The following is a 17,088-nucleotide window of genomic DNA, read 5'->3' as shown; positions in this document are numbered from 1 at the left end:
GACTATGGAACTCTAGGGCTATGACGACCAATACAGTAGCCACTAGGCCCGAGTGACTATTGTGCCCTTGAAACGTGGCTAGTCCAAACTGAGATGTGCAGTAGGTGTAAAATCCAGAACGCGGGGCACCTGGGTGGCTCAGTCCGTGAAGCCCTCAGCTCAGGTCGTGATCTCAGGGTTCTGGGATCGAGCCCTGCATTAGGCTCTGCTCAGTGGAGAAACTGCTTCTCCTTCTACCTCTGCTGTTCCCTCAGCTACTCCCCCTGCTTGTGTTCTCTCTCTCGCTCTCGCTCACTCTCTTCTGTGCACTCTCTCTCCTTCCAGTAAATAAATGTAAAAGATCTTTAAAGTAAAATAAAATAAAATCCAAAATGGATTTCAAAGACTTAAAAGGAAAAAAAATCCAATATATGTCAGTAGTTTTGTTTGTTTAAAAGTAGTTTCTTCAAAACAACTATCCTATGATCTCCCTGATACGAGGAAGTGGAGATGCAACGTGGGGGGTTAAGGGGGTAGGAGAAGAATCAATGAAACAAGATGGGACGGGGAGGGAGACAAACCATAAGAGACTCTTAATCTCACAAAACAAACTGAGGGTTGCTGGGGTTGGGAGGAGGGGGGTGGGGTTATGGACATTGGGGAGGGTATGTGCTTTGGTGAGTGCTGTGAAGTGTGTAAGCCTGGCGATTCACAGACCTGTACCCCTGGGGATAAAAATATATGTTTATAAAAAATTAAAAAATTTTTAAAAAAGTAGTTTCTTCATCTGGATGATAGATGTGTGACATTTCTTTATAACTATTTATTAAACTCTACATGTGCATTTTATATAATTTCCTCATATGTATATTTCACAAGAGAAGAAAGGTAAAAATGTGATTGGGTATGTAAAAATACTTTCAAAGAAAAACTGCTATACACTTATTAAACATTATAAAAAATAAAAAACAAATGGAGTTTATAACAAGCATGTCTATAACAAGCTTCTTTATAACAAGCAAACGTAAAGAGTAAGGGGGCTTTGTCATGTGGGCCATTTACGGGAGAGCAGTTGGAAAAAAGGCACTTACTGAGAACGGATTTTCGAGGTTACGCTCTAATGATATCATCTGATTTCCCCATGAGGTAGTTCTTACACAACCACCAACTCTGAATCTTGTTTCGTCGGATGATAGGTAGTATACTCTTCTAGATAATTTCCATGAACTGCAATATGATATCCTAATACTCATTTTGGCATGTATTCTGATGTATACTACTTAAAAACTTATTATGAGAAAACTCTGGATGAAAGTTTTATAATTATTTCAGTATCATACATAATTTATATTATCAATGTATAAACTTAGCCTGTTTTCTATAGGTTTTTGCTATTTCTCTCATCAGGACTTCACAAAGTTTTTTTGTAAAACCCTCGAAAGTCAAAAGTTGTTCAGAATTTCGTGTTTTCCAACTGATTTTTTTTTTATTTATTTATTTGACAGAGAGAGATCACAAGTAGGCAGAGAGGCAGGCAGACAGAGAGAGAGGAGGAAGCAGGCTCCCCGCTGAGCAGAGAGCCCGATGTGGGACTCGATCCCAGGACCCTGAGATCATGACCTGAGCCGAAGGCAGCGGCTTAACCCACTGAGCCACCCAGGCGCCCCAACTGATTTTTAATGTATTAATCTATTTGATTGTCTTTGTGTCATCTAAATCAGTATCAAAATCTAAATCATCACCACTATCTTCATTTTTTCTGCAACTTCTGTGGTTGGAATGTCAATTACTTCCAGTATTTTCTGTCTTTTCTGATTGCTTATTAAATGGAGTAGCAACGTCTCCTTTCTTTTCTAATTTTTTAAAAGTATTTTATTTATTTATTTGAGAGAGAGAGACAGAGATACTGACAGAGAGCACTAGTGAGAGGAGGCGGGGTGGGGGGAAGCAGGCTCCCCGCTGAGCAGGGAGCCGGATGTGGGGCTCAATCCCAGGACCCTGGGATCATGACCTGAACCAAAGCAAGCTGCTTAATGGACTGAGCCACCCAGGCATCCCACAATGTCTTCTTTCTTTCCACATTTTCCACAAACTTCAAATTCACAGGCACATACTCTATACACTATGTGATAAGAATCCTTCACTGACATTTGTCATTTTAACATATTTTTAAGGCTTTGACAATGGTTTATATTTGCTGTATGTTACACACATTTCAAGACCTTCTTTATGCTGCTGGAAAACTCCATCATGAAGCTTTGCATTAATTTTTTTGGTCTGAACACTCTTATCAAACTTGTCACTTTTTTAAGATTTTTATTTAAGCAGGCAGAGTAGCAGGGAGAGGGAGAGGGAGAAGCAGTCTCCCCAAACTTGTCATTTTTGAAGCTAACTGTATTCTGATGCCTCTGAGGCCTGGAGCGAGCCACATTCCCCTTCTGGGAGCTCATCTGAAACTATGGTCCCCTCACATTGCACCAGGAAGGAACAGGGAAGACCAAAATGCCAGGAACAAGCCCACAGAGTCCACTCTTCTGTCCTCATGGTAGTATAGTTTTAAAGTTTATTTATTTAAGCAATTGCTGCATCTCACAATGCAGCAATTGTGAACTTGAACTCACAACCTCAAGTCAAGAGTCACACGCTTTTCTGACAACCTGCCCGGCACCCCTCACATTAGTATTTGTTATTACTATTTATTTTATTTATTTATTATTAGTATTTTTTTATAATCGTGAGACTATAAATGGTAATCTGTCAGCTATATTGGGTTAAATAATAAGGTTTTTAAAAAATTGATATCAGCTGTTACTTTTGATCGTTTTTAATGCAGCTACTAGAAAATTTTAAATTACATATGTGGCTCACATTGTATTTCTTTTCTTTCCCTAGCTTTACTGAAATATAATTGACATGTAACATTGGGTAAGTTTAACATGTACAATGTGATGATTTGATACACATATATACTGTGAAGTGATTTCCACAATCAGCTTAGTTAACACATTCTTCAGCTCACACCATTACAACATTATTGTTGTTATGGTAAAAATATTAAAGCTCTCCTATCATAACAACTTTCAAGTATACAATACAGTATTGCTAACTGTAGTCACCATGCTGTACCTTAGATCCCCAAAACTTCACCTTATAACTGAAATCTCTCCCTTTTGACCAACATCTCCCTATTTTCCCCACCCCCCATTCCCCGGCAACCACCTCTACTCTCTGAGTTCAGTGTTTAGGACCTAAACACTTGTTTTTCTCTGTCTTGTACTTGTCTTTCTCTGTCTGACTTATTTCACTTAGCTTAATGGTCCCAAGGTCCATGTGGCAAACGGCAGGATTTCCTTTCTTTTTTATGGCTAAATAATCCATTCTCTGTATATGTATATATGTGTGTACATATATGTACATATATGGGTGTATGCATGTATATATGCACATATGTGTGTATATACATGTGTGTATACATATGTGTGCATACATATATATACACAGACACACACATATGTAAACACATATGTATCTCACATTTTAACATCCATCAGTCTGTGGACACTTAAATTGTTTCCATGCCTTGGCTGTTACGACTAATGTTGCAAAAATCTGGGAGTACGCGTATCTCTTTTGAGATCCTGGTTTCATTTCTTTTGGATATATACCTAGAAGTGGGTTTGCTCAATCCTATGGTGGTTCTATTTTTTTATTTTTTGAGGAGTCTCCATATTGTTTCCCACAGTGGCTGCACCATTTTACACTCGCATCAAGAGTGCAGGAGAGCTCTCTTTTCCCCACATCCTCGCCAATACTTGTTATCTCTCGTCTTTTTATACTTGTTATCGCTCGCCAATCTAACACATGATGTCTCATTGTGGATTTGACTTGCATCTGCCTGATGATTAGCGATACTGAGCCCTTTCCTGTGCTTGCTGGCCACTTGGATGTATTCTTTGGAGAAATGTCTATTCAACGCCTTTTGCTCATTGTTCAAGTCTACTTGTTTATTTTAAGTCATATCTGCACCCGATATGGGGCTCGAACTCCTAACTCGAGATCGAGGGACGTATGTTCTTCTGACTAAGCCAGCGAGGCGCCCTACCTTTTGCTCATTCTTCTTCAGATCATTTGTATTTCACTATTGAGTTACACGTGTTCCTTATATATTTTGGATATTAACCTTTTATAATACATATGGTTTATATTTTCTCCCATTCCCCAGGTTGCCTTTACATTTTGTTGATTTTTTTTTTTGTCTTTTGCTATGCACAAGCTTTTTAGTTTGATGTGGTCCCACTTGTTGATTTTTGCTTTCCTTGTTTGTGCTTTTGGTGTCACATTCAAAATCTCATTGCAAAGACCAATGTCGAGAAGATTTTCCCCTTGCCTTCTTTTAGGAGCTTGACACTTAGGTCTTATGTGTAAGTCCTTTATCCATTTCTAGTCAACTTTTGTGAGTGGTGTAAGACAGGGGTCCAGTTTCATTCTTTCCATCACGTTATAGTTCTATTAGACAGTGCTGTCCTAGAAATGGGATGAGGACTTAGTCATTGAATCCCCAGCCCTGTGCACTCCACTAGGCAGTACTGAATTGCTAAATAGAGATGAAAACTCTTAAGCTCTCCGGTCAAAGCTGATTTCTTTAATTTTCCTGAATCCTCACAGCACTTAATATTTTCACTTTCCTGTACCTGAAAATTGTATATACAATTTAGAACTTACTTGGCATTATTTCATATTATTAATTACATGTCTGTAAGTGTTGTCACTACCTTTGTGCCTTCTATTATTCCTCTTATGCCCAGCACATTCTACATATACAGTAGGACCTGATTATGTTCCTGTTAAATTAAAGTAGGTGTTTCTAATCCTCCACTTGTGGTGAACTTTGCTACCACAGTAATAAAAGCTCAGTCTACATATGACATGAGAGGCGGACTTACTTGAAGATAATCTGTCTTTGACATAAATGTGGCCCCATAATAATAAATTAGCCCATTGAGATATTAATGCATTCATCAAATATTTGACACCTACTGTGTTCCAGGATTAAGACCTCATTTACAACCACTGACCCAATTGCAGTTTTGTTTTCTGTTAAAAGACAATGAATATTTTTTTTTTTTCTGAAAAACAGTCTGAGGGGTTTGAAGTGGCGGGGGGGTGGGAGGTTGGGGTACCAGGTGGTGGGTATTATAGAGGGCACAGCTTGCATGGAGCACTGGGTGTGGTGAAAAAATAATGAATACTGTTTTTCTGAAAATAAATAAATTGGGAAAAAAAAAAAAAGACAATGAATAAAAACATAATAACCCTAAAGAATAAAAATAATAACCTTGAACCCTCATACCTTTTGGTTTTAGAACCATAGATATTTTAAATATATTTTATACTTCTTTAAATATGTGTGTTTTTCTATTACTTTCATCCAGAGTTACTTTTTACAAAGATGTTTATCTTATTTTTTTGTCTTGATTCTCAGTAACAAAGATTGTCTCGAAGGAGACAAGAAGAAATGGGTTGAAGGGCTGCTGCGGATTCATAAATCCTTCCCACAGCTTTTCTTCCTTTTTTTAAATTTAAATTCAATTAGCCAACATATAGTACATCACTAGTTTCAGATGTAGAGTTCAATAATTCATCAGTTGCGTGTAACACCCAGGGCTCATCATATCCTTTCTTAAGAGCAAGTCAGAGCTTGATGGAGGGATTTAAATGGACTTTATGATCAATAATAGTCTCAAAGTTTCGCCATTTCTCGCTCTGCCTCTAAAAAAAGAAAGAGCTACAGTTTGATCTCCACCTTTGACATACGGTAATTTAAACATCAAAGAGGGATTTTAGTAATGGGTTTCACACTTTTAAGGGGAAAAAAGGTTCCCCATAGCTTTGTTGGCAACAGATAAAAGCACTGAATCACAATAACCTAGATAAACTGCCTATGGAGTTTATCTGGAAAGTCCAGGTTCTTTGCTCAAAATGAGGCTTTACTTAAGTCAACGTATTTCTTTAGAGGAACAATAACCTGATTCATCTGCTAAGTTGACCAACCAAAAAAACCCATATTTTGATTTTTAAACTTCCCCCAAAGCCCAGCATGGCTGAAGCCATATCTGCTCATCCACGGTCTGCATGCCACATTGCTCTGCGGGGCGAGCTTGCTCTGTTCTCTTGTGTGTCACGTTCAACTGTGATGTGGTGACCGCCTCAAAGCTCTCATCCACCGTCTGGCTTCAGGGGGAGACACGTGTTGTTGTCAGCTGCTGATGGCTGACTTGGAAGTCGATAAGTAGAAATCTTGAAATTCTGATTTATTCCTTCTCCATATAATACCAAGATGCATACCCACATATTTAATGTATGTACATAATGCCTACACAGGTAGGGACTCTGAGAGGCCAGCTTCAGACAGCCAGAAGTGGGCAGTACTGAGAGTCAGAAGCAGCGCTCTCTCTCCAGCTAATGTGTTTGGAGTGAACGTCACTCTCACTCAGCGTACGGCATTTGCCTCCCTCGATGGTCTCCGTGCTTCAACCCTTGCCCTCCTGTAGTCTGTTCTCCCATGGAGTCAAATCCAAGGTCCCTACATTGGCCTACATGACCCTGCATGATCTACCCAAGAACTCCTTGCTTCTAGAACCTCAATTCTTAGTTCTATTTCCCAGTAACTGCCTCTTGCAGTCATGTTCACGGTCGCTGCACTCGCTCTTCCTTCTGCTTGGAACAGATCGATAATATGGCCCTCCCCAAGTCGATAGGGTCCAATCCCTCACTCACCTCAGGGCTCTGGTCGGTTGGCACCTTACTAGTGAGGTTTTCCCAGCCTTGAATGGCCCAGAGAAAATAGCAACACTGCTCAAACACTCCCTATCCACATTCCCATTTTATTATTTTTCCAAAGCACTTACTGCTATCCAATATATTATTTACATATTCATTTATTATATTTCCCCCAGTAGGATGTAAGCTGCATGAGGACAAAGAGTTTTCTCATGGCTGTATCCCAAACACCTAGAACACAGGAGGTACTCAACAAAAATTTGCTGAATTAATGAATTTATAAGTACATCAAGAGAAACTGTTTAAAGACCTGATTAAACACCTGGGGTTAACATTGAAAAAAAATAATGAGACTGAATGACAGGCTCTGCATCAAGGTAAAAAAAAAAATTAATGACTAAGCCATGGTCACAATACCAAAACAGATATGTTTGGAAACTCTCAGAGACCAAGACAAGCTTAGAGACAAGTTACCTGCAAATTTCCTCATAGAGGGGCACCTGGGTGGCTCAGTGGGTCAAAGCCTCTGCCTTCAACTCAGGTCATGATCCCAGGGTTCTGGGATCGAGCCCCGCATCGGGCTCTCTGCCTGGTGGGAAGTCTGCTTCCCTTCCTCTCTGCCTGCCTCTCTGCCTACTTGTGATCTCTCTCTGTCAAATAAAGAAATAAAATCGTAAAAAAAAATTTCCTCATAGAATGCATTAGAATCAAATGAAGAGTCAAAAATGAAGGCAGAGGTCACAGGCTGAAAGAAAGAAAGTGACGTCACAAGCCAGAGGACTGAGGAAGAGATCTGAGAAATAATTTGGCAAATGAAACAGGGAAGTGAATGGCACGAGGTGCTCGGTGTGGGTTAAATTAAGCCAGATGGCTCGGGCACTCTCAGTCCAGCAGCCAGAGGAGAAATGGTAGGAAATGTGTCAAGTGCACATCGGTGGGCTGGGGTTGGGTTACAGAAAGCCGGAAGAGACAGGAAACCTTAGGCAGAAGCAGACCCAAAATGCAAGCAGAGTTTGGCACCTGGGCCTCGTTTGGGAGAACGCTTTCCCAAGTCGAGAACGGGCACTTGGGAAGACGAAAATCAGATTCTTGGTATCTAACATAAGTGGACAGGGCTGCACAACCAAGCAAGTATCACAAGCCTCCTTTCCCAGGTGAGAAGCTATCTGTCCTCTGGCTAAGCCCGAAGCTCCCATCTGCTGTGCCCAGGCAGACCAGATCTGCTCCCAAGAGGTGACTAATTCTCTCACTTTATAGAGAAAATACGAACTACAGATGAGAATTCTCACATCTTTCTGACATTATTTCCTGACCTGATATCCTCACTGCATGCATAACCACACAGCCTCCTGCCCCTCCAATTCAAGAGAAGCACCGGCACTTTTTTCAGAGATCAATCTTTGGGGCGCCTGGGTGGCTCAGTGGGTTAAGCGTCTGCCTTTGGCTCAGGTCCTGATCTCAGGGTCCTGGGATCGAGCTGCACATCTGTTTCTCCATCTCTCCACTCACACTCTCTGTGTCTCTCAAGTAAATAAATAAAGTTTTTAAAAAGAAGAAAGAAATCAATCCTATTTTTCTCCTTTTCAAGGACTTTCTCTTTCACTCGATCCTCTCTATGCTAGGCAGAATTCTAAGGTGGCCCCCAGGATTCCTGGTTCCCTGGTGTCCAAGCCCTATAGAATCCCTATCCCTTGGGTGTACGTGAGATCTGTTAGTGTGGCAAACAGTGATAGGAGGGGTACTCCCATGATTATCTTACATTACGTAAGACTCCTTTGTAGCCAACCGGAGAGAAGATCTCCTGTTGACTTTAAGAAGTTAGCTGCCATTTTGTGTAAGGACCACATGGCTAAGGTCTGACCGTGGCCTAGAGGAGTGGAGAGTTAATCCTGGCTGACAGTAAGAAAACAGGAACCTCCTTCCTATAACTGCTTGGAACTGAATTCTGGATGATGAAATTAGAGCCCCAGGCCAACACTGTTATTTCAGCCTCTTGAGACAAGGAGCAGAGGAACCAGCAAATCCATGCCTGGATTGCTGACCCACAGAAAGTGTAAGATGATGAATTTGTGCTTCTCTAAACTGCTAAGTCCATGAAAATTTTCGTGAGTAGCCACAGAAAGCTAACACAGATTTTGGTACCTGCACGTAGGGTGCTGCTATAACAAATAGCTAAAATGTGGGATCAGCTTTGGAACTGGACAGTGGGAAGAGTCTAGAAGAATGTTGAAAAGCCTGGTGGAGAAAGCCTGAATGACCTCCAACACTGTTGCTAGAAATCTGGACCTCCGGGGTGCTGCCGGTGAGGGCTCGAAAGAAGTGAGGAAGCTGTTATTGGAAGTTGAAGGAAAGGGCCTTCTGGTTAGAGAGTGGCAGAAAGTTAAGCCAAGTTGAGACCTATAGATGTGTAGAAGGCAGAACTTGTAAGATGATGAACTTGGATGTTGAGTAAGGATATTTCAGCTCAGATTTTCCCTCCACATACTCCACCATTTGCGCCCCATCACTCCGTCAATACTGCTTTCCCTGAGGAGATCAGCGACCTTCATGGTTTAGGCTACACATTTTATTTGACCTCTCATTAGCATTCAGTAAAGGTAATCCACTTTGTTCCTTGTGAAACATTGTCCTTTTCTGTTTCTATGCCCTGACGCTCTCCTGGTGATTCGCCTATGTCACCAACCACTGTTTGTTTGTTTGTTTGTTTGTTTGTTTAATGACTCCATTATTGCTTCAATGTTGTGTCATTTTTGTCCCACGCCCTTTTCTCCAACAAACTCTCCAGGCGATTCTTCCATTTTCGTAACTTTGACCACACCTTGCATTTGAACCCCAAACTCCAACTGCGTTCCTTGATAGCACCATCTGAGTGTCTCATAAACATCTCAAAATACATGTCCAAAACAGAACGTGTAATCTTTCTCAAAGTTGCTCCTGTTTCAATGGAAAGCACCTCTACTCACACAACTCCTAAAGCCAGAAACCTTGGAACCCTCCTTGACTGCTCTGCCCCCCCCCCAGCTCCCCGCTCTGAGCATCACCGGCTACTGGTGCGGATCTCAAGTCCGGCATTCGGTACAACCACTGTCCTTCCATTTTCCATGACCCCCTCCATTCTCCACTTAGCATCCAGAGTGAGTCTTCTCATAAATAAATCGCATGTCACTCCTCAGCTCAAAACTTTTGGAAGGCTTCCAGTCACACCTAGGAGAAAACGTCACAGCCTCTAAACCCAGCTCTGGGGAGGCTGCTGTCCAGCCCCCCACGCTCACTCCGCCATTCCTCTCTTTGCTCCTCCCGTGTCAACCACGCTAGAATTTCCGGGCTTCCTGCAATATTTCAAGCTCCTGCTCCTGGGCTAACCCGTCTGCAAGAAATTATCTTCCGCATCACTCTCCATCCGCCTCTCTCCTCCTCGTGTTTAAGCTCTCGGCCAAAATGTCACTACCTCAGTAAAGGCCTTCACTGGGCTCCCAAGCCGGATCCTATCTGCCCGATATCACTTGTGATGGTTCCCAATATATTTTCTCAGAAGCACTTTCCACGGTTTATAAATCCAGCTGTGGGGACACCTGATGACTGTCTACCTGCACTACTGGGCCGTAACCTACGGAAGGCCGCAACCCTCGCTGACCATCCATCACAGCGTCCCGGGTCATTACAGCCCCTGACACATAACAGGGGCTCAGTAAATGTGTGGCAAGTGAGGCAGGGAGAGAGATGGCCAAGGAAGCAAAAGGCTAGATCTTTTGAGCATCTCTAATAATTCTCGCAAATCTTCTAGAGGACTTCCTTCCTTTCCAGTCCCTAAACCCTAGATGAGTTGTCAGTCACTGTTATTTAATTAAAATAGGTCTTGTCCCCATCAGATAATGACGCATATACAGCCTGGCTGGCTGAGTCAGCATGGAGCGTGTGGCTCTTGATCTCCTTGTGAGTTTGAGCCCCACCCTGGGCTCCCTGTTCAGGGGGGAGTCTGCTAATTCCTCTGCCCCTCCCTCTGTGCTCTCCCCCACCCAAATAAATAAATTTTTTTAAATGTTTAAAAAAAATAAAATCTTCCAAGAAAGGGTGACAAATACATGTGACCTTGGGCAGCTCTTTAACTTGCCCACAGTAGCCAGAATACGGGCAACTCTCTTCTGGCAATATAAATCATAACACACATGTTTTTACTATCGCACATTTCCCGTAACACATTTAGCATGCATCAATAACAGGCAAAAATGTCCACCCTGAGTGGTACTAATATATCATTTATCTGTGCCTAAGTCTGTTTGCTCATGTCAAGGAGCTGGAAGGAGTAGGAAGGAGCCCATAAAATACCTCATCTCTTCAGTAGTTTGGGTTTCAATTTTCACTTACTCAGCCCCTTGCTCTACGGGAACGTACACAAGCGTGCATGCATGTGTGTGGGTTTAGAAACACATCTTCACATCTTTGTATACATCTATATGTAAATATAGATGTGTGTGAATACGTATACACACACAACTGAGAGCCCCCTTTTCTACTGATACTGTAGACCATGAGAGTAAGAAGAGAAAAGGTCTCTCTCTTCTCTGACCCCAGGATAATACTGTAGCTAGCTGATCCACAGATAACACGCACACACTGGTAAAGCCTGAATACACGTATCTATGAAATGGGGAAAATATGCATAAGTGGACCTTTTGCATTTCGTGACCCCCATAATTCTGTTAGACTATGTAGCCATCATAATTTGATTAGTATTAACTAGGCAACTTGAAATCAAAGGCAAAAGCATGTTTTCTAACAATTACACCAAGGTAAGGTGGTAACCTTTTATATAATGACAATAACAAAATGGTTCTTGGAGATTTTGGTGAATCTGGATTTTGTTTTTTTCTGATTCCACACAATAAGCAAGGCTTGCCGTCAGGCTCTGGAAGGCTATTCCAATAGGTAATTAGATACAATCTGTGCACGGACTGGCCCAGAAAGTGAGGAGAGAAGAAGCCACACCTGCCAGTGATGCCCTCAGTTGCTGTGACAACAAGATTTCAGAAACCAGATGAAGGAAACAGAGTCCCCAGTCCAGGGGTATCCACAGTAAAAGTCACAGGTAGATAGGAATGGCTCTTGGTCACTTCGTGCTGGGAAACGTCCTCTGAAGTTACCTGCAAACTTCTGCCCTTTGGAAAATGTAACCTCCTCATCACCCCCGAAATCAGTGCTGCAACCATCAGAAAGGTCAGTTCCCTACCCTCTCAGACACTGGCCATCTTGTTCCACCCCCAACACTGCCCCATATTTCTCTCACCGGACTATAATCTGCCCAAGGGAAGCAACATGATTGGGGCGCCTGGGTGGCACCGTCACTTGGGTGTCCATCTCTTGGTTTTGGCTCAGGTCCTAACATCAGGGTCATGGGATCAAGTCCCACTTCGGGCCCCACACTCAGCAGGGAGTCTGCTGAAGATTCTGTCCCCCTCCCCCTCCACCCCTCCCACTTGTGCTCTCTCTCTTTCTCTCTCAAAAATAAATAAAACTTTTTTTTAAATGAGAAGATGATTCAGGGGTTCCTGGGTGCCTAGTTGGTTAAGCATCTGTCTTCAGTTCAGGTCATGATCCCAGGGTCCTGGGATCGAGCCCCACATCGGGCTCTCTGCTCAGTGGGGAGCCTGCTTCTCCGTCTCCCTCTGCAGCCCCTGCCCTTGCTTGTGCTCCATCAAATTAAAAAAAAAAAATGATCAAAACCTAGAAAATACTCAAAATAGGTTGTGTTCAGTTGTAGATAACTATTTTTTTCCCTTTTTACAACATGTGATTAGTTGTGGAATTTTTTTCTAAGATTTTATTTATTAGAGAGAGAACATGAGCAGAGGGTGGGGCAGAGGGGGAAGCAGGCTCCCCACTGAGCAAGGAGCCCAATGCGGGACTCGATCCAAGGACCCTGGGATCACGACCCGAGCCAAAGGCATACGCTTAACGGACTGAGCCACCCAGGTGCCCCTGATGCTATTTCCCTACAGCAAAACAAATACAATGTGAAGTCTAGGTTTGCCCCTACGATGGCAGAGAAAATACTGTAAGCCCATCAGCCCTGACAAATGCCGCTTGGAATGCCCTGTCCCGTCACATGTCACCACTGTGACCTAACACATCACCGCCTGCTAAGACCCTCTCAAAGCTCCACGCACGAGCATTGCGTGAGTGCTCGATTTCCTGTGCTATGGTGACCGCAAAAGGAAAACAACCCAAGAGCGAGCTGCTGAGGAAGGCCAAAGCTTTCCCTCAGCCGAGGGTCCCCCGCTTAGACTTCTTCCTGTTTTCTTGGTCACACCTCAAAATGATACATTTCAACATCTCCCTTGCCCATCAAAACCTTGTCACGTCTTCTTGGGGTTCCAGTCACTGCAAGGGGACATCGGGCAGTAAGGGGCTAATTACAGAAGCCGATCCCTTGTGCGATCTCCACAGTGTCGTAACTCAAGCCAAACACCTTCCGCTATGCCTGTTTAGTCTCCTTGGAGGAGCGGGGCTGGTGAGCGCTTCAGCGTAAACTTGCCCAAGGACCTCAGCCTCTTTTCTCACCAAGTGAATCAAGAAACTTTCCTGTCCTTCATCCTCCTCTTGGTGTAGAGCATCCCCAAAGGAAGATCCGCCAGAAGGGAGGTTGGAAGTCTAGCCAAGTGCCCTCCTGCGACAACCAGGCTCGTGTGGGCATCGCCGAACCGCCTGGAACTGCTCGGAGCACCACCTCCCTGAAGGAGGAAAAGCTTGTTGTGATCATTAGAAATAATGCATGCGAAGCAGCTAAGTACAGACCTGGCTTTCCGTAGGCAATCCATAAACTGTTACTAATTTTATGTTGCTCCTAAGCTAGAATTTCTACCCAGGTTGGAACACATGAGGAAAAAGAGGTACAGGCTAGACCAGAAACACAGACCCGAAGTTCATGAGAGCCACCGCTGGGCGCTTGGATGACCAGAACATGGTCACGAACATGTTTAAGGTAGGTGTTGTGCCGGTGACAGAAGGATGTGGGACTTGTCCAGGCCCCGGACTAGGGTAAGGCAAGTGAGGCACTCACATGACCTTAAGAGTGAGTTGACTTCTTCAAGTGGCGTGCCCCCGCCTCGTTGGGGTCCCCCCTGCCTTCTGCCTCCTTTCAGGGCAGGTAGGAGTGCGGTGTGCCCTAAAGAGGGGCCCCAGGGGAGGCAGACCAGCACACTCTGACCGGGGGGTTCGCACTCGGGGATCACAAGAGAAAGACGAGCAAGGGGCCAAGCAGGGAGGAGAAAGACGACCCCTCGAGTCGGGCTTTGCAGCATTCCCGGGTGAAAGGCTCCGAGTCACAGAAGGAAGATCTGCCTTTTGTCGGAGGCACCTGAGCCAAGGCAAATGGCCTCAGATCCAGATTGTGTTACTTGCCTCTGGCACAAAGTGCATGAAAGCGGCACCCCCGAAAGAGGGGATTCATGGAAAGGTAAATGGTTCGCAGATCTCCTAAGATGAATCTGGGAGTGTCACTTCCCATTTTCTAAAGAACTTTCAAATTCGGGGCGCCTGGGTGGCTCAGTGGGTTAAGGCCTCTACCTTCGGCTCAGGTCATGATCCCAGGGTCCTGGGATCGAGCCCCGCATCGGGCTCTCTGCTCAGCGGGGGAGCCTGCTTCCCTTCCTCTCTCTCTCTCTCTCTCTCTCTCTCTCTGCCTGCCTCCCTGCCGACTTGTGGTCTCTGTCTGTTAAATAAATTTTTTAAAAAAAGAACTTTCAAATTCATCACGTTATCTGTTTACTACCACTCGGACAAGTGGCAACCTCGGTGCTATTATTTCCGTTTTACAGAAGAAGCAGCCTGAGACCGAGAGGGGGTTACTGCCTCAGTGATGCGACCTTTTAGGAGGGATCAGGGCGGAGTGGTGACGGTTCATCCTGGAGAAGCTTACTTTGGAGTCAGAAGTTCCTTTGGATCCTGGATTCAGCACAACTGGCTCCGTGGCCTCACTGCAGCGGATCCCCCCCTTCTTCACTTCCTGTTTCTGTTCCCGAAACGTCTGTGACACACAGCACAGAGCTTGCTTGGCTAGAGCGAGCATTCAATCGGTCCGAGCTGTTCAGAAGGCCATCTAGTACAGAGCAAGCCCTCAGCCAGTGCTACCCTCCTCTCCTCTTTGGATTCAATATTGCACTGATTCCTGGTCTCTTGGCTCCTGCTTTAGCCATGGGCCCTTTTTAACCTTTTTAACCCTCTGAGTGCAATGGTCAGCTTGTCCAGCCCAAAGACGAATTGCAAAGAAGAGTCTTTTGTTCGTGAAACAAATGCTTTCACGCGGCTCAATGAGAGGGGGCTCTGGGAGCAGAGCCGCAGCGAAGACGGAGCAGACCATCATTTTCATCGGAAATAAATCGATGCACGAATCAGAGCAATGCAGCTCAGGGACCGGGGCGGGAAGCATTTTTAGAACTGTCACTTTCAAAATATGTTCCCTCCTGCCTTGCGGCTCTCTCAGTGGGCAGATTTTAAAATAGAAACAAGTAACTTTAATTAGGCTCTAATTAGCCCCATAAGTTTGGTGAGCTAGGATAGTTTATTTTAGAAAAAAAAATTATAATAACAGACGGAGGATTTTCCAGGCGCCACAACTTTAATTACAATCCCAAACACCTCCAGCGTGCTTACTAGGCCAATTAAATCAGCAGGGCAATGGCAAAGCTAATGCACTCTACGCCAGACCCAAGCTCTGATGATGCTTTCCACTTGAGTTTGTTTCCAAAGCAATCTGAAAAGCAGATAACTTACAATGCTTACTCAAACAGAAGCAGGGGGCCTTTAAACCATTGTTAATGCATGATTAACTGAGACCTCAGAGATAGGGGCCCTCCGGATCAATGTTGCTCAAGTGCAGGTTCACGAGCAGGCTTCCCTCCCCTTGTTTGCTTCAGGCCCACCTCCTAAGATGGAGCCGCTTGGACCTGCTTTCTCCCACTGCCCACTGGGCCCTGGTAGGCAAATCAGTCCTCGGCCAAACCCCAAAGAGGAAGCCACCAGAGAGAAACATGGCTCTAGATGCCTTCTGGCACTTTCTGATGCATTGGGGAGCCAGCCCACCATGGATGTCCTCTGAACTCAGGGACGAGAGGGGTAGTGCAAGGAAAAACAGTCCCTCCTCCAGCTGCGGTTACATGCTAGGAAGGGCAAGAAGGTGACCATGTTTGGGAGAATGAGGAGAGTCAACATCCATGTCCACACGTGGGCAATCTGACTCCGACCAGGGGTTGAGATGAGAGGTCCATGCACGTAGGGAAATGCTTTAGATGCCTTCCCAGAAAATGCAGTTTCCATATCCTGTGGCAGAAATACCACATTTATACCATTTATAGCCAATGAAGAGTCAGGTGGTCCCCACCCACATTCGTAGATCTAGTGAATATCCTACAAGTCAGCTTCTGATGCCATATGTTGGGAGAGATTTCTAGTGCCTTCCTTTGATTTCTCCAGAATTACGTTGAAGAAGAGTCTCTCCAGCGAGCTAATGCTGTTGTCTCCAATGACCACGTTGATGGGAATAGCATAGTAATCAATGTGTGGGAGACCGTATGCACTGGTCACTGAACCCTGGAAAGGATACAATGTTGGATTGCCACCACACGTTGAATGACTCTTTCGATTTGTTTTTCTTATTTTCCAGCGTTGCTCACTCATCTCAACCAGGTGTTCTGTGTAACTCATTTATTCATTTAACAAAGAGTTAATTAAATGCCACACAGATGTCTGGCACAGGGCTAGCTTCTGAAGATACCAAAAAAGCATGGCGGGGTGGAGGGACCCTTGCCAAATGTCAAACTGGAAATTAGCACTCCGATATAATAAGAACCAACTCAGTGCCGTTTGAAACCATCAAGCGTATCAGGTTCTGTTTGAGATCAACTAAATAAAACCACCCTTGGATAAAGAGCAGGGGGGCGGGGGGGTAACCTGCTCTACCTTACAAGTCATCAAAGGAAAGTGTCCCAAGGCCCATTTACTGTAACAAGGGCTTCTCAGGCCTCCCCTGCCCATGGGAAGAATGACAGCCTCAAAATGGTCTTTCTCGGGTTCCAGACAACTTTGCACTGTTTCCAAATCATTATAGGAATCCTCAGGAAAAGTCTTACTCTCTTCCACACATGCTCTGACTACTGAAAGGATGCCAGTGTTTCTTTTCAGCTCCGTACCTTATGGAAGTTTTGCTTCTGGTCTCTGACAACACCGAAAGTGGCAGAAACATTAGTACTAAAACTTGATATGAACAATACAAGCCAAAAAAGTTCATATAGGTGACGCTTAATAAGTGTGTACTATGTGCTCAGTGCTGTGCTA

General features: G+C 44.2%; 1 protein-coding gene across 1 annotated transcript; it reads right to left on the bottom strand.

Moving 5' to 3' along the window:
- Positions 1-2,148: 2,148 nt before the first annotated feature.
- On the bottom strand, positions 2,149-2,429 carry LOC122897418 (uncharacterized protein C9orf85-like). Its single transcript, XM_044235653.1, has 2 exons — positions 2,353-2,429; positions 2,149-2,281 (listed from the first exon to the last, which is right to left on the bottom strand). The coding sequence occupies exons 1-2, from the start codon at positions 2,427-2,429 to the stop codon at positions 2,149-2,151; spliced, it is 210 nt and encodes a 69-aa protein (XP_044091588.1).
- Between the last annotated feature and the right edge of the window lie 14,659 nt (positions 2,430-17,088).

Source organism: Neovison vison, chromosome X (assembly GCF_020171115.1).
Source record: "Neovison vison isolate M4711 chromosome X, ASM_NN_V1, whole genome shotgun sequence".
NCBI classification, from domain to species: Eukaryota; Metazoa; Chordata; class Mammalia; order Carnivora; family Mustelidae; genus Neogale; species Neogale vison.
This window is presented reverse-complemented; position numbering and strand designations above follow the sequence as displayed.

What these genes read in the sequence shown, in the direction of transcription:
- LOC122897418 (XM_044235653.1), bottom strand. Translation starts at nt 2,429, where the DNA reads ATGAGCTCCCAGAAGGGGAATGTGGCTCGCTCCAGGCCTCAGAGGCAT. An exon ending in GTTAGCTTCAAAAATGACAA is followed by an intron (nt 2,282 to 2,352) that starts GTTTGGGGAGAC and finishes ATCTTAAAAAAG; the next exon opens with TGACAAGTTTGATAAGAGTG.